This window comes from Anastrepha ludens, chromosome 6 (genome assembly GCF_028408465.1).
Source record: "Anastrepha ludens isolate Willacy chromosome 6, idAnaLude1.1, whole genome shotgun sequence".
NCBI classification, from domain to species: domain Eukaryota; kingdom Metazoa; phylum Arthropoda; class Insecta; order Diptera; family Tephritidae; genus Anastrepha; species Anastrepha ludens.
The window spans coordinates 89,940,444-89,962,674 of NC_071502.1; the positions used below are offsets into that span (position 1 = coordinate 89,940,444).

Genomic DNA, 22,231 nt, shown 5'->3' on the forward strand with positions numbered 1-22,231 from the left:
GTGAGTTTTTGAGTTATATTGTGGAAAAAAGCTAAAATGTCAGTGCCATTTACTTTTATCTGCTGCATTTAGCATCTGCATGTAAACTCTCTTTCACTTGCCTATTAAAATTAATTCGTTAGCAAGCTTTGTATTTACTTTTCAATTTACTTAACATTTTGACTGCCAGCGCGAGTGTTTTTCGAGTGTTTCTATGTTTTCTATGCGCACTTTTCTTTAGCAATAAAATCTTTTCTCGTTTCTATGTATTTGTGTGTATATTTTTGCAAAATTTTAAATCTATATGTTTTTTTTCTTCGTTCGGCTGATATTCTTCCAGCGGCAATTGGCCCGATTCCATACAAACACCAAAGTAAAACTAATTTCAATTTTTTATTGTAGTATCTTCGCATACACATAAGCCGTACGTTAACTGTCAATTACATACAATACATATTGATTTACCGTTATCAATTCATCAGCCACAATAAAAGCTGCAACCGTTCGCCTTCCTCTACCATGCCGTTCGTACACTTAACCCTTCTCCTTGCAGATGCTCTCCAAATTTCAAGTTATACTACTGAAAATCGGTAGTCAAATATCGTTCGTTTTGTTATTATTGTTGCCACCAGCTGTCATCGTCTTTTGCTGATTATTATTGTGTGTGTTTGCTGTTGCCGCCGCGTGTGTCTCGACGATAGTCACCACATCGACGGAGGTCATTTGTGCCTCCATTGCCGCCATGCGTTGTGCTGCTGCTGCTGCCGCTACTGCCGCCGCCGCTACACTTTGCACTTGTTCGATTGTCTTGTTTGTTGTAATAGTCTGTTGTTGTTGTTGTTGCTGAGATGTCAGTACACCACCAATATTTACTGTAGTTGTGTTTGCTGTTATAGTTGTTGTTGTATTTGTGTTTGTTGTAATTGTTGTTGTTGTTTGCGCTACATCCATATTCAATTGTCGACTGATCTCCATATCAATGGCCTCCGCATCTTCCGGATAACGTTCGGAGCAGAAAATGGCGCCCTCGCGTAACAGCTTTAACAGGTTAATTCGGTCCTCAGCGTTTCGCTTTGCACACAATGGTCTGCATTTGAGAGGGATGAGAGAAGCGAAAAATTAGATAAGATTAGAAAAGTACGACAAGCGAGCGAAAGCGTGCTGCGATGAGTAATGCATAAGAAACACAAGTACGAGTGAATAAGTCTCAGGACCCTTCCCATCAGTAATGGCTGAAATTTTGGAAGGTGCACTGGCTACACCCAGTAGTTGGGCTGCCAGTTGCGGTCTCAGAGGCACCTTTGACAAAACGGGGTTCATGCTATTCACCAGGAAATAGAATACAAACCTCCACCTTTTAAGCTTCCAATACTAAACAACCAGTGTCTTACACTCGCATCTTGGTGTAATACTAGACCCCAAGCTCCACTGGCAGCTGCACATAGAAAATCGAGTTAAGAAGGCCAGTATAGCCTGATACGCCTGTACATCTATGTTCGGCAAAAACTGGGGTCTTAAGCCACGTGTCGTACTTTGGATGAACAACTTAGTGGATCTGCCAATTTTGGCATATGGTTGCCTACTTTGGTAGGTAGCTCTTCAGAAGGACTACAACACCACTAAGCTAGAGAGAGTGCAGAGAACTGCATGTGTGCGCATCACTGGTGCTTGTAGAACATGTCCCACTGCTGCGCTCAACTTTTATTCTGCACTTACTTCCTGTGGATCTGCAATTTAAATCCATTACTTCTCAGAACGCTATTAGGTTGAAGGAGATTTGCCATTGGAGATAATTTCCCGTAGGACATAGTAGCATCTTGAAGCAGATCTCCACTCCCTTCTCTGATCTTCGCACTGATCTCTCCATCCGCAAACTGGATTTTGAGGGTTGTGCTATGGCTATCTTTCCGAGCAGGCAAGAATGAAAAGGGTCAGCACCGAAGCTTGCACCAGTGTCTTCACTGGCGGATCCAAGATGGAATCTGAAGTGAGAGCGGGGGTTTTCTCTAAATCAGCCAGCATTTCGGTATCCTTTAAACTGCCAGAAACGAGCAGCGTTTTTCAAGCAGAGGTCTTCGCGATCCTGCAAGCATGCAAAATGCTTCGGGATCGCTGTTGGGAGGGAGACATTCATTTTTTTTCCGATAGCCAGGCTGCGATCAAGACTCTGTTGTCGCCGTATTGCAGCTCTCTTCTGGTGAGCTCCTGTAAGGAGGAACTCAAACATCTCGATCGAGCAGGAAACATCTCCCTTATCTGGGTTGCTTTCCAGAAAGCGGTCGACAGAACCGGTTTCAGCCTCAATACAATATAAACAGAACGCTTATGGTTATGGGAATCCACCGCCATTCAATTTCCAAACTCATTTCGGTGTTCACTGGTCACTGGGTGATCGGTACTCATGCGGAGGAGCTTGGACTTCCGCACAACCCCTATTGCAGAAGCTGTGGGGATCCTGCAGAGAAAGAGACTATTGAGAGAGACTGTCTGTGCAAGTTTCCGGATCTGGCGACTAGGCGCTTGGGATTCCTTAGCGTACCCTTTGGAGATGGCCTGAGGAAATTCTCCAGCCTGGATCACTTTTATCTCCTCCACTACATCTACAGTACTGGATGGCTGTAAATGGTTCTCTTCCTACCCTTTTTCGCAGGTAGTAGTCCACGTTATGGTATCAAAACGGCACGTAAGTGCCTCTTGAAGTGTGCCTTGAGTACTCTTGCCATCTTACCTACCTACCGACCTACCTAAATAAGTGTCCAAGTATTTGAGCAGCGAAATATCTGCTTTTCTCATAGTCGCACATAAAAAAGGGAGTATTTCAGATAATGCAGCAACAGGGTTCTTAGAACTCTACAAATGAGTATGAATTTCTTTTTTTATATTCGATCCACTTATTTTAAACTCGTTTACTCAATGTTGTGGAGTTAAATGGGCAAGCTGGAGTATGAAATGAATGAGTGAATGAGTGAGTGTACAATCAGAAAGTTACGCAATGCAACAACAAAGAAGGTATTGAGTTATATATGTATGTTTATTCGTATATAATATAAGCTGTGCATTACTAGTGCTACCAGATTGTTTTTTTTTTTTTTTTTTTTGTGAAGCCAATAAATTAAAAAAGTGATATCTAAAACGAAACGAATTTTTTTAAAATAAAGATTTTTAAATATTATTATACATAAATTACAAAAAAGTATTCAATGAAAATAAAATAACATAAACATGAATGGAATTCAGTTTCGTTAAGGAATTCAGTTTCATTACTACATACATTATATTTGTATTTACATATATAATAGGGTGTTCGGCCGAACAGGTCTTCCTATTTGTGGTGCGCGATTTAATGTTTTCCACAAAAGTGGGGACCTACGGTTTTAATATAAGTCGCCTTCGAATAGTAGATAGATTTTTGGTTTTCATGCAAAACTTTTTCATGGAAGAAATACACTCGGAGGTTTGCTATTGTCAGTCGAGTAGCGATTGCACTTAAAAAAACTCCTTTTTTCAATTGCCGTTTCATGCTCACGCTGGGTTTAGAACTTGCGCACCTGCGAATGGTAGTCACGCAGGCGGTTTCATTATTTCTCATAAATTGCTTCGATCATTTTTTTTTACATTTGCAATCAGAAGCCTTATTTTTTTAAGAAACCTCTTGTTCTTACAATACCAAAGATGGCTGAAATTCTAATCATTTGTTATTTTGCTTTATTTAAATTGATTTGGGCAAATATTCCTTCAATATTTCCTGCGGTCACTGAATTCAAAGTATAGCTGAAACCATTTGTTTCAAAAAAAGGCACTTTTCACCTCTAATACGCCCTTTTTTGTATTAAAATTTATATTTTAGACTAGGAAAGCTGTGATGTGATGTAATTCGCGCCATTCTTTTTCACCTGCCAGCAATTATTCATTAATTCTTTCATTTATCATATTCATTATCGAATGAAGAATGCTCGACGTCGAAAAACTGCACTCGCAACAGGCAGCCAAAATATTCGCCACTCAACTCCCACCCCTGCCCTCAGGGAGTACTGCCCAACAAGTCGGCATGCACGAACGATGGAGCACCATTTCTCGTTCTTTACGTACCGCCGCCGGAGAAAGAAGAAGAAGAAATCGGATTTCGGCGCGCCTGAAAAAACAATTGGTACGACGAGGAAGGTCATGCTGCCGCAGAAAGAAAAGATGCTGCCTATAGAGCCACACTGCGATCGGGCGAAACGCGAGCCATGTGCGATCGTTACCGGGAGCTGAAAAACAAAAATAAGCGTATTATCCAAATGAAAAAACGAGAGGCTGAATTTCGTGAAATTGCAGGCCAATAGGAAAAACGCCCGAAAGTTCTACCAGAAAGTTCGGCGGTTTACAGAAGATTTCAAGGCCTGTAACAACACAGGCGGCCATCTGGTGCCCAGGTCATACTTAAATTATGGAGGGAACACTTCTCGAACCTGTTAAACAGTGATTGCTGCGCGTGTCACAGAGAATGAGAAGATTCCGATACCCCAATCGTTGACCAGGAATTTGTCGTTCCGCTACCCGACCATGACGAGGTGAGAATAGCGATAATGCGGCTAAAGAACAACAACGCCGCGGGCGCCGACAGACTGCTGTTACAAAAACTTTCAAGAACATTTTTAATAAAATATTTTATCATTTTTTGAACGATCGACATTTTTAATTAAAAAAAAATTTTTAAAATTTAAACAAAAATTTTATTTTTAAAAAATTTAAATTTTATAATTTTTTTTTTTTTAATTTAAATTAAATTTTGAAAACTTAAAACCAAAATTTGAAAATTTTGAAATTTCTTTTTTCTTAGTTTAAACTTTTTTGACAATTAAAAAAAAGGAAAAAATTTTGAAATTTTGTTTTTAAAATTTTGATTTCTTTTTTTACTTTTAAAATTAAAAAAAAAAATAAAAAATTTCAAATTTTTTTTTTATTTAAAAGTTTGTTTTTGAAATTTTTTTTTGGTAATAAATTTTTTGAAAACATTTTTGTTTTACTTTTTTCAAAAATTTTGATAATTGTAAAAAAGTAATTCGCACAAGTTTTTTAGTAGAAAATCTTTTGGAATTTTGTTTACAATTTTATTCGAAAACTCGGCATTTGTGATTTTTGTAAAAAGCCATTTAACATTTTTGGTAAAACATTTGTTTTTCAAAGCTCGTTACTTTTAATTTGTTTTTAATTAAGATAAAATTAAATTTTCAGTTTTTTCTTTAAAATGGTATTAAAGTATATAAAGGATGGTTAAATTTCAAGGGCCGATTTTAAATGTAAACCACTCCTAAACGTCAAGTTGTTTTCTACACCTTATTTGAAATTTTTTAATTTCAGACTAACTCAATTTGAACGACGGAAAGATACATAATCGAGCTACGCGTTAAAGTTGTTCAAGCTTATTATGAACACGGGCGTTCAAACCAACTTCGTGATTTTTTCGGTCAATTTTATCGTCCAAATATGCGTACAATCGGAAAAATTCTGCAAAAATTTGAGCGAACCGGGTCTGAAGGAGATGTGAAAATACCAGTGCATGCTGGTACAGCTCGTACTGCAGAAAATATTGCTGCTGTTCGCGATAGTGTGGTTGAAGAGCCGTCCACCTCAACTCGTCGTCGTGCCCAACAATTGCACCTCTCACGCTCGTCGTTGATGAACATTATGCATAAAGACTTGCATTTACACGCTTACAAGGTGCAATTGACTCTAGAACTAAAGCCTCTTGACCATTTTAAGCGTCGTCAATGGTGAGAATGGTGGCAGGCAATGGCAACAGTGAATGACCAATTTTCGAAGAAAATCATCTCCAGTGATGAGGCACATTTTCACCTCAGTGGGTTCGTCAGCAGAATTACCGCATTTGGGCGAATGATAATCCAAGAGTGATTGCCGAAAAATCAATGCACCCACAAAGAGTGACTGTTTGGTGCGGTTTATGGGCCGGCGGCATCATTGGGCCGTATTTTTTCCAAAATGAGGACGGTCAAGCAGTTACAGTGTTCGCTATCGTGAGATAATAACAAACTTTTTATGGCCCGAATTGGAAGATATGGATATGGACGATATGTGGTTTCAACAGGAAGGTGCCACTTGTCACACAGCAAACGAAACAATGGCTCTTTTGCGCGAAAAATTTGATGGCCGAATAATCTCACGTCGCGGCGATGTCAATTGGCCGCCAAGATCATGTCGTTTGACACCGTTGCACTTCTTTCTTTGGGGTTATTTGAAACAAAAGGTGTACGTCGATAAGCCAGCAACAATTCAAGAGCTAAGGGATGAGATAATTCGGCACATTAACGGCATCGAACCTCAATTATGCCTCAGCGTCAACGAAAATTTGAACCATCGGATGGAGGTGTGCCGCCGAGGCCTCGGCGGCCATTTGGCCGATATTTTGCTTTATACGTAATTGAGCCATACCAATATTATCATAATAAAGAGAAATGACAATTATTTCCTAAAAAAATTATATTTTATTCAAAATCAATACCGGCCCTTGAAACTTAACCACCCTTTATATAAAAAAGTTTATTCAAAAACGAAATTGGATAATTAATTTCGTGCCTCAATTCATAGACGTTTTTTTGTGAATAAATTATTGTATATTGCCAGTTCATGTGAGGTACCCGACTTTTTAATTTGTTTTTTTTTTTTTTTATAATAAACACCGCCATTCCGAAACACAGAATACCTTTAATGTCAATCAAAATTCCACAACTCAGTTATTATCAGCTTTAAAGAACACCAACCGACAGACCTTCTTTCTACCTGCTTTATCCTCCCAACCACAACAAGTAATTAAGGACAACAAAACACGCTTTTGATCAGTTAAAAGCGTTTACTTTGAAAAAAAGGAAAATTACATCAACTTGAAACCACACAGTTTAATCAAAAAGTAGCACAACAGCACGCAGATAAGTAAATGAAGGTAAATAAATATTTAAAGAGATGTCTGCATCATTCCTGTGCGTGTAGGTATATGAACCAACGCACATATGCAAATAGGAATGCGCGTGAAAGCAACCGCCGCAGAAAACCATTAATTCAACGGTGTTTTTGAATTTAACAGCGTACAAAAACGCACAAATGGTCTTGAGTTATACAATATATATGCACGTTCATAAATGTATGTATGTATATGAGAAGTAGTCTGTATTTGTCTAGCCAGACGCACTCCTGCCACGTTCCGCTTTATGAGCTGGTTCACTTGTGTGTGTTTGTGTGCAGATGGCTGCGTGGTTTGCATGCAGATGACGTTTTCATTATTCAAACCGCACACAAGCGTGTACTTGTACATACGTGTATATGTATATGTACATATGTGCGCGCATAAAATATTGTACAAATGCATATATGCATGTAAAACAAAAATATTGCTTCGTTAGAGACATGACCAACGAGCCTGTGGGACTGAAGCTCGAGGCATTGGAACTACCTTGAAAGTGACAGCTGACCATCAGCTCAGGCGCCATCACAAATGATGGGCTGCAAGGAGGCTGTATGCTCGGACTTGAATGACTGTACGGTTGTACAGTAAAAACAGCTGTGATACCTATACATACATATATGTATATATGTGCATATATACAATAGAAAACTTTAGCCGAAAGGCACACTGGCGAGGAGATGGTAGCATTCGCTGGCGTTGAAATGCGTTTAATTGCATATTTGCATACAAACATAGACACACATACATGAGAAAACCCTTGAAGAAAGAATCTAAGCTTCTGAGTAAGCATTTCAGTTCAAGAACTATGACTTGAATATACTAGTTCGAGAGCGACTAGTATGGTACTAGTTGCAAAATTACTAATTAGATGCGTTTACAAAGCAAATATTAGAAAAAAATTTACTCCAAATAAAAATCTGTTTGATGTTCTGAAGATGAGGGCACGCAACGAGGAAATAAATTTTGTTGGGATACTTTTTTTTGAGTAATGAATGTTAGAACTCCAACTTATCATTGCTCGACTGATCGTCCTTCCAGTCAATCGAAAGTGAAACTTTCAAATATTTAGCAAATTTTAAAAGACTAAATAAAATTGATTAATAGAATTTGAATTTAAAATCATATTTCAGGTAAAGTAAAGTTAAAAAAAAAAATTGAGAAATAGAAATTATAGCAAACGAAAAAATTTTATGTAATATTTTAATTCATAAATAAATATTTTTGAATTTTTAATTAATCACTTTTTTTTATTTTTCTTACTTGTCTAATCATCCACATATTAAAAATTCAATTAATTATTACTTTAATGAGGGAACAAATATAAGATAACAGAACATTTAAATAAAAAACCAAATGAAATTGAAAAGCGGATCTTTAATTTTATATTTAAAATCAACTTTTTTAATTTTAAATTTTATATTGATATATATTTATTGATATATATTAATATTTTCAATATAAAATTTAAAATTATATTTCATGAGATGTAAAATTAAAAAAAAATAAAATCATTTCGATAAGTAAGTAAATCAATTTCCATTTACTTTTTCAGGTCGTCCAAAACGGGTGATTTTCGGCACAAAATGGACTAGTATTTTTTGGGTCAACTATGAACTAGTTCGGTAAGTGGTATAATTTGGCGGTATATTCCGTGTAGTATCCCTAACGAATAGCGGAACTTTAATTTTACATGTTTAATAATTTTTTTTTTTAATTTAAATTCTTAATATACATTTTCAGACGTAAAATTTTTAAAATTAAAATTATAGCAAGTCTAAGAAAACATTTAGAGGAAACAATAATGTACTAATATTTTGATTCATAAGTAAATCAATTTTCATTTGCTTTTTCAGCTTGGCCAAAACAGGTGATTTTCGACACAAAATGGCCCAGTATATTTTGGGTAAATTAAGAACTAGTTCGGTAAGTGGTATAATTTGGCGGTATATTCCGTGTAGTATTCCTAACTAATAGCGTAGCTTTAATTTTAAATTTTAAATATTTTTTTTATTTAAACTTTTCAATTTATATTTCATGAGCCGTAAAATCAAAGTCAATCAAGTCGAAGAACACATTTAGAGAAAACGTCCAAAACTAGTGATTTTTAATACAAATTGGACTGGTATTTTTTGGGTCTATTATGAGCTAACTAATATAATTTTGATATATATACTGCGTAGTTTGCTAACTAGTAGCCCTAAAAGATTTAGGCGATGGAAACTAAACATACAAAAACTTTTTACTAAGGGTTTCAACATTTTTTATATAAGCAAAAGAGAACACACGGCTCGGCTCTTCATCTCACACTCACAAATTTTATGTATATGAAGGAGTGAAACCAATAATGAGAGACTCAAAACATATAATTGGTTTGTGCAGCCTAAATTTTTTAAGCCGCTGATAAGTCAGAAACTGACCAGAGTAGGGTAGGTTAGGTTAGGTTTTTATGGCATTCGGTTTAGAATAGCCAACTCACTTAGATCATACAGACCTGTTGGGATACCACGGGAACCTCTGTGTTTATTCATCATGGAACCATTTAGATGCTCCTCCTCTATTCTAACACCGGATAGTTCCGTTAGAGAGAGCCAAGAGAGTATTTTCCGAACAAAGTTCGCCTACACCTATCTAAGGCTGGACAATTACGAAGGAAGTGTTCTGCTGTTTCTTCCTCTTCCGCGTCTCTATACTCCCTCGTCTTCTGTAGTATTCATGAGAAATCTAGCAGAAGTCTAGCAGAGTGCCTACCTAACAGCCATTGACCAGTGACACAAGCCACGATCTTCGAGATGTTCTATCTTGAGATGTTGAGCAATTCTTCTGAGCTTTTCTTATCTATTTGCGGCCAAATTAGCCTGGTTGTAAGACACGTGTTTTTTTCTCTACATTACTTATTGGCCTCCTGGAGAATATTATTTTGTATCCTTAATTTACGACTTGAAACATAGGAATTCCAATATTGGAGCTATTTTCAAGCAGTGAAATATTGAGTACAAATCTTCCGGCTGACTCATCAGCCTCGCAATTTTCTTCAATATCTTTATGTCCCGGAGCCCATATAAGACTGGCCTTAAAGACGGTGCTAATATCATTTAGAGCTGCTAGGCATTCCTGAGCAACCTTTGATCTTAGTATAACTGCCTCCATTGGTCTGATGCCCGCCTGACTATCCGAGAAGGTAGCGTAGTTTTTGCTACGGCGTTTGTCTTAAGGTACACAGTCAACCTCTTTATGCCTAAGACTTCTGCCTGGCAGACGCTACAGTAGTTCGAAAGACGTGTAGATAATTTTGTTCTAATTCCCTTGAAAAAACTTCATAGCTTACTTTATTTTCTAGCTTGGATACAGATAAAAGTTTATTTCGCCTCTTCTCCATGGTCTTGAGTTTGCCACTCTCTTCTCCTGTCACTGTTCTTGTAGTTAGTTTAGTGGTGCAGAGGCGAAGTGGTTCGATAACTGCTATGATGAACGATTCATTGCCATTTCACCGCCATTGAAAGCATTGAAAGCGAACTACTTTCTTCTGTTGCAAAGCCAATTGGTAGTAAGCAAGTTCACAGCTAGTGGGTCTGACTGTCGGGTATTTACACGCAAACATACACACACATACATGGGTGTGTGCGGCTTAGTAAGTCACACAAGCATTCGGTGTTTCTGCTATCCACACACAATACCACGTACGAGTGCATTTCTATGCGAAAAACGTTTCCATTTATCACACTTTATTAAATCATTTGAAGCTGCTAGCTTTTGTCGCATGCAATACATATCCTTTCTGACCGCCTAGTTTCTCTGCTTTTCAATGGCAGCAGCCAGGGTAACATGCTCCATAATTCAATTGCCTGTTTCGAGTCATATTTTTCATTGCCACATCTGCTGAATTTCAATCACCTGCTCACCAACTGCGAACGAACACACTCTAACCACCAGGTTTTTACTCAGCGCTCAGCGTGCAAGTCAACCAAATAGGCTCGCTTGGTTTTTTATGGCCTCCAACTATCTCGCACACCTTGTGCACCCTTTCAGCTCTATGGAAATCTCATCAACTACTTTTTCAGGCTGCCACTTTTCCGGCTGCTCACTTTGACTACCTTCTTCCATCTCTGGCAACTATTTTTCGTTAGCAATATTTTCTGTCTCTTTTTTTTTTTAATGAATTCACCATCCATTTTGCGGTATGAATAAACTATGTATATCGCCCCGGTATAGTTTGACACAGCAAAGGAAATTTAAAATGCCTGTTCATGTCCTGCCCGTTCGCTCGTTTGTCAAAAATTTGATAAATTATTGCTCGCTGCAGTAAAAAAATGTTCTATGCGAATAGGGCAGAAAAGGAAATTCGTTAATGGTTCGCTGGTACGGCGCCTATTAAATATTACCAGCCGCTATTGGCAAAATCGAATTAAGAGTACAGCATACCATATTCTGGGGAAATAGTTTAATGTAAAAAAGCCTAGTTGAACAATTTGCTTTCTGAATTTTAAATGCGAACTTAAGGTTTTGTATTGATTTAAGTTTTTCCAGAGAGCAGCAGTGAAAAAATGATTCACTAGTTAAGTGCGCAAACAAATGGAATTTTTTAGTAGCTAAAAGTTTTGTGAAAAAAACGAACTAAAAAATGTGTTAATGAACTGCCCGTTAATTAATTAAACCGCTTTGCAAGCGTGTTGCAAAAAAATTTGGTTGAGTTAGAAGGTCTGCTTATAAAAAATAGTTACCCCAGTGGCCACAAAAGTCCATTTCACGGCTGACTGCCATTTCTCGACTTATTGATTCGATGCCGTCAACCGAGGCAGGGCCCATTTTGCAACCATCCCTTTTGGGCTCTTAGACTGACCACGTCCCACTAGAACAAACTACCGCCAAAGTGCTGCGGTAGTTTGTTCTAGTTTGTTCTTTCGGGACGCCCAGAAAAACTCCTGGTACATCATATAAATCTATGAGGCGGTATCATTATCCACCATCCGTGAAGCGCCCGATGGAGGGCCAGGAACTCCACAGGGACGAATAAGACGGAACCTAAATCCCAAAATTTTGAATGTCTCCTTCGATAGTTTCTCTTCTTCTCGACTCATATAATCCTACGACAAAAAAATGTTGCTGGCGATATTTAAAGCAATTGGACCGTCGGTAATAAATTAATCTGTTCCCGTCTTTTGGTGTGATACTAATGATTCACAGTGGACAAAGCCGCAGACCTGTCAAAATACTGGCTGCCAAAAGAAAAATCAGCACAGTCACGGGATTTCTCCTGATGTCATCACCGCGGCCCACAGAAGACAGAACCGCGGCCGCGGAACACAGTAAAATCTTCAATAAGTAAGTTCTGCTTGGAAGTTACGGCAGGAGTCACCACTGGCGACATTTAAGCCACCTCCCAGGCGAGTCGCGAGCCATCTCTTCGACTACACCGATGAGATCCAGAACCAAGCACGTCCACAATTACTAGATCGGGCAGTATATAGACAGGCACGATTAAACGACATTCATTAGGAGACTCTAACCAACTTCCTGAACTCCCGGCCCTTCAACGCTGTTATCGGAATGCAACCACCACCCATTAGAAACGAAGAGCTTAAACTATCTCTTGAGATCCGCGTGACTTTGGCTCATTTATAGTCTGGATATTGTAGTAAGTTAAACTTCTTCTGCTTTCCCTACCCAGCCTGTCATTGAAGAAGCTCAACATGATTTTTATGCTATGGTGGGGCAGTCTCAATTATGGTTTTGATATTGTAGCAAGTTAAACTTCTCAAAGTTTTCTGACTGTGGGACTAAAAATGCCTTCTCTTCCCACCCTGTCATTGAAGTAGCCGGTCGGATTTTTATGTTATGGTGGGGTAGTACTCAAAAGTACGTTGTTAGCATCCACTTTTGGTCGCATTGTTTTTCTCTTTCCGCAGAGGGTGGACGCAAATGAACTCTTCCACCAAAGTAAACGAAAGTATTGTACTTGTCAGCGAAGTCTCTTTTCCACCACGAAACCGGCACTACCGATCTCAATTCAGTATAGAACACCAGTACCAAATGTATTAAATGGAGCTGGTGTCAGTTATCTCCTTCACCTTCGGCAATTAGGTCATAACATAGATAGCACAAGGCGAACAACTCCAGAATTACCAAACTCATATGGCCTGAATGTAAATGTTTTAGAAAGGCCCAAGAATGACAGTGAGCGGTTCGCCATTGGCCTGACTAGACATCAGCATATTAGCACCAGTCTCAGGAGGCTCATGATTACTGCAGAAGCTCTAGTGGTTAAAAGGAATATAAGGCAGTTAGGCGCCTTCGTATAGAACTAATCTGGAGTTGCCTGAGTATATTTTTCTGCAAAATTGCCCAACCACAGCAGCATAATTAATTTTATCAAGTGCGTTGGTTGCTTTTTTAATGGGCTTCTATAGGATAGGGCGTTATATGTGGTGGCACTCAGGTGTTACGTAGACCTTGAGTCTCTTGCCTACTATCTTAAGCTAGCCAAATCTGACCTTAATTATACAATTTTGTAATTCTTCAGGTAACTTTACTAAATTGTGTTTTTTGGTTTCTTTTTAATTTTTCACATTTGTATCTAAAATTCTGTTAATAAACTTACAACAAATTTATGTAAGCTAAGCAGTGGAATAAGGGAGTCCCTGTATGAGGCATACTCGTATTTGTTAAAACAAAAATCAAAAAAATGCATACAAATGTACAACAAAAGTAAGTGTCTTGAAAGCTCTATGTAAAAGTACTACAAAAAAAATTTATATATATAAGTACAGTAGGTGCATATAGTATGTGGAATCTCATATAACGTAAATTAGATAGAAAGAAAGAAAGCACATCGAGACAAAGATGTTGGGGGGGATAACCACCACATCTGGGCCTCTCCCCCTAACCTGCCTGAATCCTTCAATTGCTCCATGAAGTCCTTGCCCGTTATATCCACTAAAGAATTGGGATCCATATTCGACAAAGAATCCAAGTCCGGATCACTCAAAACCGACACATTGCACAGGTTGTTCTGTAGTTGTCCGACCAATTGTTTGATACGCGCCGTCTCAGCCGCAGCATCCGTGGTATCGCCAGGCTGCTCAACACCACCACCACCACCACCAACGCCTACACCATTGCCACCACCACCAACAATGCCGCTATTGCTGCCACGATGACAAACATAGTTTGTGGGCTGCAAAGAAAAGGAAATGGGAAAAAAGTTAGATGACATTGAAAAATATGGAAATTTGGATAAAATTTGTGTGTTCAAAGAGCTAAAGTATGGTATATAAAGTGTATATCTAGATCTTATAAAATAAAGTACCAAAATATGTATGTATGTACACTAATAACTTTGCGCAGTATACTTCGATTTACATCAGTTTGCTTATATTTTAAAGCAAATCCCTCTCGAAATGTTTTTTTGGTATAAATTTACAAAATAGCCGCGCCTGCAGGCAAAAAATGCTAGAAAAGAGAAAATTAATTTTTCAACCGATTTGAGCATGGTTTTTTTTTTGCTATAAAATTTTAAAATATTTATTATAAATACTATCCCATAATATTAAATATTTATTGTACAAGGTGGCGCAAAAGTAACCTTCCGATGTAATTAAAAAAAAAAATTAAAAACTTTGATTCTTCTTGTGGATTATTTTTATTTGGTCTTTTAATTTTTTTTACATCGAGTCGAGAATATGATGTCATGTAAATGGCCGCCGCCACAGTTGATTGCCATTTGAGCCCTTTTTATTACATTTTCCATCACTTTGGCCAAAACTTCCGGCGATAGGTCCTCACATTCTTGACGGATATTGTTTTTAAGAGCTGCAAGAGTCTAAGGCTTGTTGACATAAACCCGCGACTTCAAAAAGCCCCACAAAAAGAAGTTTGGAGCGGTCAAATCAGGCGATCTTGCTGGCCAATGCAAATCGCCAAAACGGGAGATTAGGCGCCCAGGAAATGCATCCTTCAGCATATCGGTTGTGGCACGTGCAGTGTGTGCCGTTGCACCGTCCTGTTGGAACCACATGTTTTCCAATCCCAATTCATCAAGTTGCCTCAGAAAGAACTCGTTGATCATTGCTTTGTAGCGCTCACCATTCACAGTAACCGCTTGGCCCGCGACGTCTTCGAAGAAAAAAGGTCCGATGACTCCTCCAGCGAAAACAGCATACCATACAGTGACTTTGAGTGGGTGTAATGGCTCTTCGTGAGTTACACGCGTATTTTCAGTGTCCCAGAAGCATAAATTTTGCTTATTTACGTACCCGCTAAGATGGGTAAAATCATCTTCCTCTTGGTGGTGATTAAGGATGGCTTGAGCGTATGTTAGACGCGATTGGCGGTCAACAGCTAACAGCTGATGCACCGTCTGGACTTTGTACGGAAACATTTTCAAATCTTGTACCAAAATTCGCTGTAAAGACCGCCGATTGATACCCATTTGCGTGGCACCTCGGCTACAGCAGCATTATTCTTTGCAGAACGGCTACTCCGGGGTCTGCCACGCCTGGCAGCATCTCGTGTTGTGCCAGTCTCTTCGAGGCGAGCGGCTAAACGTCGCAGTGTTTCACCAGTAGGCGTTGGACGGCGAGGAAACCTGCGACGAAATTCACGTTGTGCCAAAGTCACCGACCGATTCTTGATCAAATAAATAGTCAGCAATATTCCGCGTTCTGGAGCAGTATAGCGTAACATTGTTTATTAACGTCTATTTCGCATGTGTTTACTACACAAATGTCAAAACAGAACTGAAATTAGGGGCCAATTGCAAAATTTATAGCATTTTCTGATAGGAGGATTACTTTAGTGCCACCTGTTATTATCTATCAAAATGGCGCTACAGGTCTACTTGAGGAGCGCCAGGCTGGCACTTCAACCATTTCATTTCATTCCACTGCATTAATCGCATTTATTACTTACTTTATACTCGTATTACTATAAAAACTTCTAAAACAAAAATTATGTACATTTGAATCAAGCGTATTTGTGCTCCAATGTTGACCTCATTTAGGTACCTACTTGATTAAAAAGTGTCCAGAATAACCGCCATGTGACGCTCTGTGTTAACTGATTTCAGTTCTGTGTTTTTTTTTTTAGGTTGCCATATCTGTGTGGCCAAGTGGGACGTGGTCTGCCTATTCCTCTACCAGTTTGTTGAAATGGATTCCAGCGTAGCGCTTGTTTAGCGACATTATCGTCATTTTTACTTAGTGTGTGGCTAATACATTGCCATTTCCTTTTTTGATTTCCAATGCAACATCCACCTGGTTAGTTTGCGCCAACAACTCGGCGTTAGTTATTGTCCGAGGGCAGAAAATTTGCAAAATCCGACGAAGGTAGTGATTTATGAACGTTTGCAGGCGCTTCGTCGCATTCGCAGCTATATTCCCGGTGGTGCAATCATATAAAAAAACGAATTTGACGTTCGAGTTGAAGATGCGCAGCTTGGCGCAAAGGCCGATACTGTTGTTTTGCCGCCATGGAGCGAGGATGCCGAAAGATGATTTAGCTTTGCTAATTCTATGTGCGATATCCAACTCAGAGCCACCATCTGCCGTGACCATGCAGCCAAGGTAGCCGAATTTGTCAACGGTTTCGAACCCACTATCAGTGGTTCCGATATGGTGTCATTGGCGTTTTCGTTTTTCCGCCGTTGACTTTGAGGCCGCTTGGTCTCAACTTCTCCTGCATGGTTTATGTCAATAATTGAGGTCACACAGCTTGCTTAAATAAAGTGAACGAAACTTGATCCATAACAGCAAATTACCCTCAGAGAGCGGGCAGAGGACTTGAACATTGCTAATGAATCCATTGTCCTCAATTAGTTAATAATTAGGGTTTGCGTGGTATTGCTGTAAAGTTATTCCTAAAAATCCTGAATTTCATGCAAAAACAATGACCGCATTGATGTCGCCAAAGACACGATTTCTAAGACTATGATTTCCAACCCAACATTCTTCCAACGCATCATTACTGGAGACGAAGCCTGGGTTTATGAGTACGACACACAATCCAGACAACAAGCGAGTAAGTGGAGAGCTCCGAATTAACCAAGACCAAAGAAACCACGTCGTTTTCAGTCAAAAAATGAAGCGATATTCACTGTTTTTATGTATTACAACTGCATTTTACACCACGAATTTTCGCCAGAAGGTCAAGCAGTTAATAGGGACTATTATTTAAGTATTACGAGACGTTTACGTCAAGCAATTAGCCGAAAAAGAAAGGATTTGAGGGAAAACAACTAGAAGATTTTGGCACACAGTGCCATCAATATCCGTGAATTTTTGCGCAAGAACGAAATGAATACCAGAGGACTAAAATTTATACACTTGTCCTTTTTGACAACAAAAAAAAACAAAAAATGGGCTTAGTTTATGTGAACAGAAAAAAAATACTGGCAGTTTTATATTTCTATTTTACATACTAAGATTCGTAAATCAACTCTTCATTGGAATATTTTCATTTTGGGACTCACAAAAAAGTCGTACTTCAGTCAAAAGTCAGAATGTTCTTATAGAGGCTTGCTCATATCTGCACGAAAGAGCCGAATTTTGTCTGACGGTGTAAAAAGACAATTTGTTTAAACTTACAATGTGTCTGTTATTGTCTTCGAATATAAATGAATATTACAATAATATTCATACTCATATTCATACTCATATTCATACTCATACTCATACTCATACATATACTTATACTCATATTAACATTCATATTCACACTCATGCTTTACTTTTTCATATTCATATTCATATTAATATAATACTCATATTCATACTCATACTCATATACATATTCAGATTCACACTCATCCTAATATTCATATTCATACCCATCCACGGAATTATAATCATATTCATATTCATACTCATACTCAAACTCATATATATAGACTACCTCTTAATTAAATAATAAATAAAAATATAAATGTTTTAATGCCGAAAATTTCTCAGCGTTTTGAATTTGTATTTTGACCTATTTTAAGCACCCGGTTTTGGTTGTATTTTATATGGCACTGTAGGCACTTCCCTATTTGTTCGTATTTCATTCCTCTACCCTTAGCATTTTATCTATGTAGACTATGCATCATAGACAATTTTTTTACGCCCACTGAATATTTTATTTTTGGCCAACTTTATTTAAACATTTTTTGTTTTGGTTTTACTTTGTTATTCCTCTTTTTGAAAAAGCACAACAAGCACAACAAAATTGCACCAACTTCCTGCCATGTATTTGCTCGTTTTGCCAAGGCAGCAGTTTGTCATGACTTGTCATTTATATTTATGAGCTTTGGAGTTTGAATTATTGAGAAGAGCGTATATTACAGTAATTCTTGTATGCGAGTGTGAGAATGCGAAGAGAAAATTTTTGCTGACCTATGGAAGGAAGGACGTGCGAATGTATGTTTGTGTGCGGAACAATTGTAAAATTTGTTTGTCATTGTACGAGTAGAGTTTGCGAAGGTCTGCGGATTTATGTGCACAGTTGGAAAATAAAAAATTTCATAGCACAAAAACATCTTACCCGTTGGTCGAGCACTTGGAATTGTGACAGTAATGAAAGCGCAAGTTTTTCAGATTTTTAGTATATCTTCAAATAATTTTCTCAACTATGAAAGCAATTTTTCCAAAACTTTCGCAGTTTTTTAGCTAAGTAAGACTTATAATCTCTAAATACTTCTATGTAGATAATAAAAATGTGGAAAATTTCTTCAAAGAGCATCACGCAAAAACAAATTCCGCGACTTTAACATTTTTACATCGTTGGAAAACCAATGAATTGTGGAAAGCAAATGGCTTGTGAGTAACACTCATTTTAACTTGGTGCTCCCACCTGTTTGAATTAAAGAAAACTAATTTATCAGAGAATATATGCACAAACATAACAGCAGAGGTCTCTAGGCATATATTTAAAACAGAATTAAAGAATTAAAGTAGAATTAAAAAAAAAATTAGCGTTTCCACCTGAATTTTATTGCAAAATTAGCAATTTATCCCATATTTCACTTAAATATTATATTATACTTGTTTAAACAAGCTTTAATAAAAAATATTTTAGCTGGTGTTGCCAATTATTTTTTGGAAATGAACTTATTTATTACAAAAATGTGTTAATAGAAAAAAAATTTGAATATATGTACATATAGGGTGTTTTTGTTAGAGGTTAGGTTTTCAAGTTGTCACTACTTTTTTCGTAGATGGTCTTTTTGACAGCTGTCACTTGATTTATGCTCAGTTTGGTTTGCCATTTCATAATGAATAGACTTACACCTGAACAACGTTTGCAAATCGTGCAAATTTATTACGAAAATAATGGTTCGGTTCGCGCGACGCATCGAAGAAAATTTTGTTCAGCGATGAAGCTCACTTTTGGTTGAATGGGTATCATTTTTAAAACATAATGGCAAACCCTTATCTTTATAATAAAGCTAAATTCTTGGCCATAACATTAAATTATATACGTTTTATTTCATCTTGAAAACCTAACCTCTAAAAAAAAACAACATAAAGGCAAAATAATTTTAAGCCAATAATATTTTTAAAAGGCGTTGCCATATAATTAAAAAACAAAATTAATTAACGACAAAAATTCATGACGGTGAATAAACGAAGCTTGCTTAAATAAGCCTTAATAAAAAAAATATTTTGGGCTGGGGTTGCCACCTATTTGTTTGGAAATTGAGATATTCAATACTAAAGATTATTAATTGTTAAAAAATATCAATTCATAGATCAATGAAAATGAAAAAATTCAAAAATTTAATAATATTTTTAAAGAGCGTTGCCATCTAATTTCAAAGAGTAAATTTAGTTAATAACAAAATTTAATCAGAGCTATTTAATTAAATGTGTTGAAACAAGCTTTAATAAAAAATATATTTAGAACTGGAGTTGCCACCTATTTTTTTGGAAATTGAGATATTCAATACAAAAGTATATTAATTGTTAAAAAGTTATCAGCTTGCTTGAATAAATCTTGATAAAAGAAATATTTAGAGCTGGAGTTGCCGCCTATTTTTTTGGAAATTGAGTTTATTAACAAGTTTATTAATTGTTAACAAATATATTTTCATAGATCAATGAAAATGAAAAGATTCAAAAATTTAATAATATTTTTAAAGAGCGTTGCCATCTAATTTCGAAGAAAAAATTTAGCTAATAACAAAATGGAATTAGAGGTCTGAAATCAAACTCGTATAAACAAGCTTTAATAAAAAGAAATTTAAACAGGAGTTGCCACCTGCTTGTTGGACATTAAGATTTATTACAAAAGCATATTAATTTTTACAAAATATATATTCACATATCAATGAAAATTAAAAGATAGTTTTAATCCAATAATATTTTCAAAAAGCGTTGCCATCTAGTTTTGAACAAAAAATTTTATCAAAACAAAATAGAAGTATTAAATGAAATTTGTTTAAACAAGCCTTAATAAGAAAAATATTTTGAAATGGTGTTGACACCTATTTTTTATAGAAAAATTGTATTCCATAAACTTTTTTTTTAATTCAAAACTGTTCAGAGACTGGGAAATGGGTATTAAAAGAAATATGTTCGAAAAAAAGAAGAAAATTTTAATTAAAATTATTTGCGCATGGCGTTGCCACCTAGCTCTTAAAACGCAAATGGTGAATAATAGAGCTGATGAATTAAGTAATGGGATGAGGGTATTACGCAAATTGTGATGGAAAATATTTTAATTAAAAACATTTTTTGAACAGCGGTGCCACTTATTTTTTAATTCAAATAATAATCTAGTATAAACTATGTACTTTAGGGCGAGTAAATTTTTTTTCGACATCGACAGATTCTGCATAAAATTATAAGAAAAAAATCTGCTTCAAGCCCCACAATTTAAAAAACTATTATTTATGAATGTTATTAATTTTTTGACGTGATAACGTTTTATAATTCGACTTAGCCGGCTGCACGCACGAAAAAATGCGTCGTTATTTTGCTCATGCGTCGTTACCTTGCTTGAACTGCAAGCGAGAGCGCGGAACGAACGACAAAGAGCACAATCGGCCCCCGCATTCGGCAACGTTCGACATCTGGCTCTCTCCTACTTGAGTGAGCATATATATGTATGTATATGTATGTATATGCGCATTTGTATATAAATTCACATACTTGTATTTGCATATGCCTTCTTCCTGTGTGCATGGTAATGAACCATTTCTCTGTTGAGAATAGGACGATGATAGAAAAAGTAGGAAATGAAAAAGGCAAATCGATGATGGTGCCTCTTCGTGTTGTTGACTTATTAACGTCTGATGCACAATCGAAATTGAAGATATCTTTCATGAATTTGATAAATGTTTCGTAATTTTTCACGTTTGTGTAAATGTAACTTGACCTATTCCATTGCAATTCCATTTACCTCCTCCTCTATATCCATACAAAATATCTATCAAACAAATAAAATTAAAATTTTGTTTTGAAAATTGCAACCATTCCATCAATATTTTCTTATGACGTTGTCACGTTAAACTATCGTCAGTACCGACTTTACAGACAACCTCTTTTTTTAATACAAGTTTGTACTTGGTACGAAGAATTTATTTCTGATATCTATTCTTCATTTTCCCTCTATTTTCGTACTAATTAAAGATAGCTTCTTTTAAAATTTGGCCTGGGGAGCTCAAAATTGATTTTAGAGCTATGCACTAATTGACTTTTTTTCAAAGAATCCTATGTAGACTTTAAATGTGCCAGGAACAATGTCGAAAAAATCACTCTATACAAATTGACCTGCCCTAATGTACATACATTAAAATAAAAAAACCTCAATTATAAAAATTTCAACAAACAATTTCAAAACAATAAGAAAAAGAAAATATTTGCCTCTCCTTTCGAAATATTTCATGTTGTGAAGTGTTTTATAAGTATTAAATACATGAAATATTTTATTAATAGACAACCGCAGCAGATGGCGCTAGCTAATTTAATTTAAAAAAGGTCCTTTTACATGGCAGAAGTAGATTCGGAGATTTCGTTATTAACTGTCGAAGAGCGGCCACTATTACAAATCAGAAACTTCTATCAAAAATGTTTTTCTATCAACTGGTGTTTCATGCCCAAAGTTTCGAATCTGTGCACTTCCTAATAGCAGTCACGCATCAACCCATTCGGTACGGCGGCCGAGGTATAATAATGGTGACTTGTTTGAATAAATTTCTTCCTTTTTCCTTCTTTCTTCACTTGTGAACGCTGCTCTAATAACTTTCTCTTCTCATCGCTGTTCCTATTCTTTCTTCCTTTTCTATCTGGAGTATCTATACCTAACAGCTTTTTCGCACCT

General features: G+C 36.8%; 1 protein-coding gene across 1 annotated transcript in view; it reads right to left on the minus strand.

The window, feature by feature from the left end:
• Nucleotides 1-353: 353 nt before the first annotated feature.
• Nucleotides 354-22,231, minus strand: part of LOC128868869 (DNA fragmentation factor subunit alpha) — a 68,336-nt gene continuing 46,458 nt past the window's right edge. Inside the window, exons 2-3 of the mRNA XM_054111426.1 lie at nucleotides 13,822-14,111; nucleotides 354-1,066 (exon numbers count right to left, since the gene is read on the minus strand). Coding sequence (XP_053967401.1) covers nucleotides 574-1,066; nucleotides 13,822-14,111 — 783 coding nt within the window. The 3' untranslated portion in view covers nucleotides 354-573. The remainder of the gene's footprint in view (nucleotides 1,067-13,821; nucleotides 14,112-22,231) is intronic.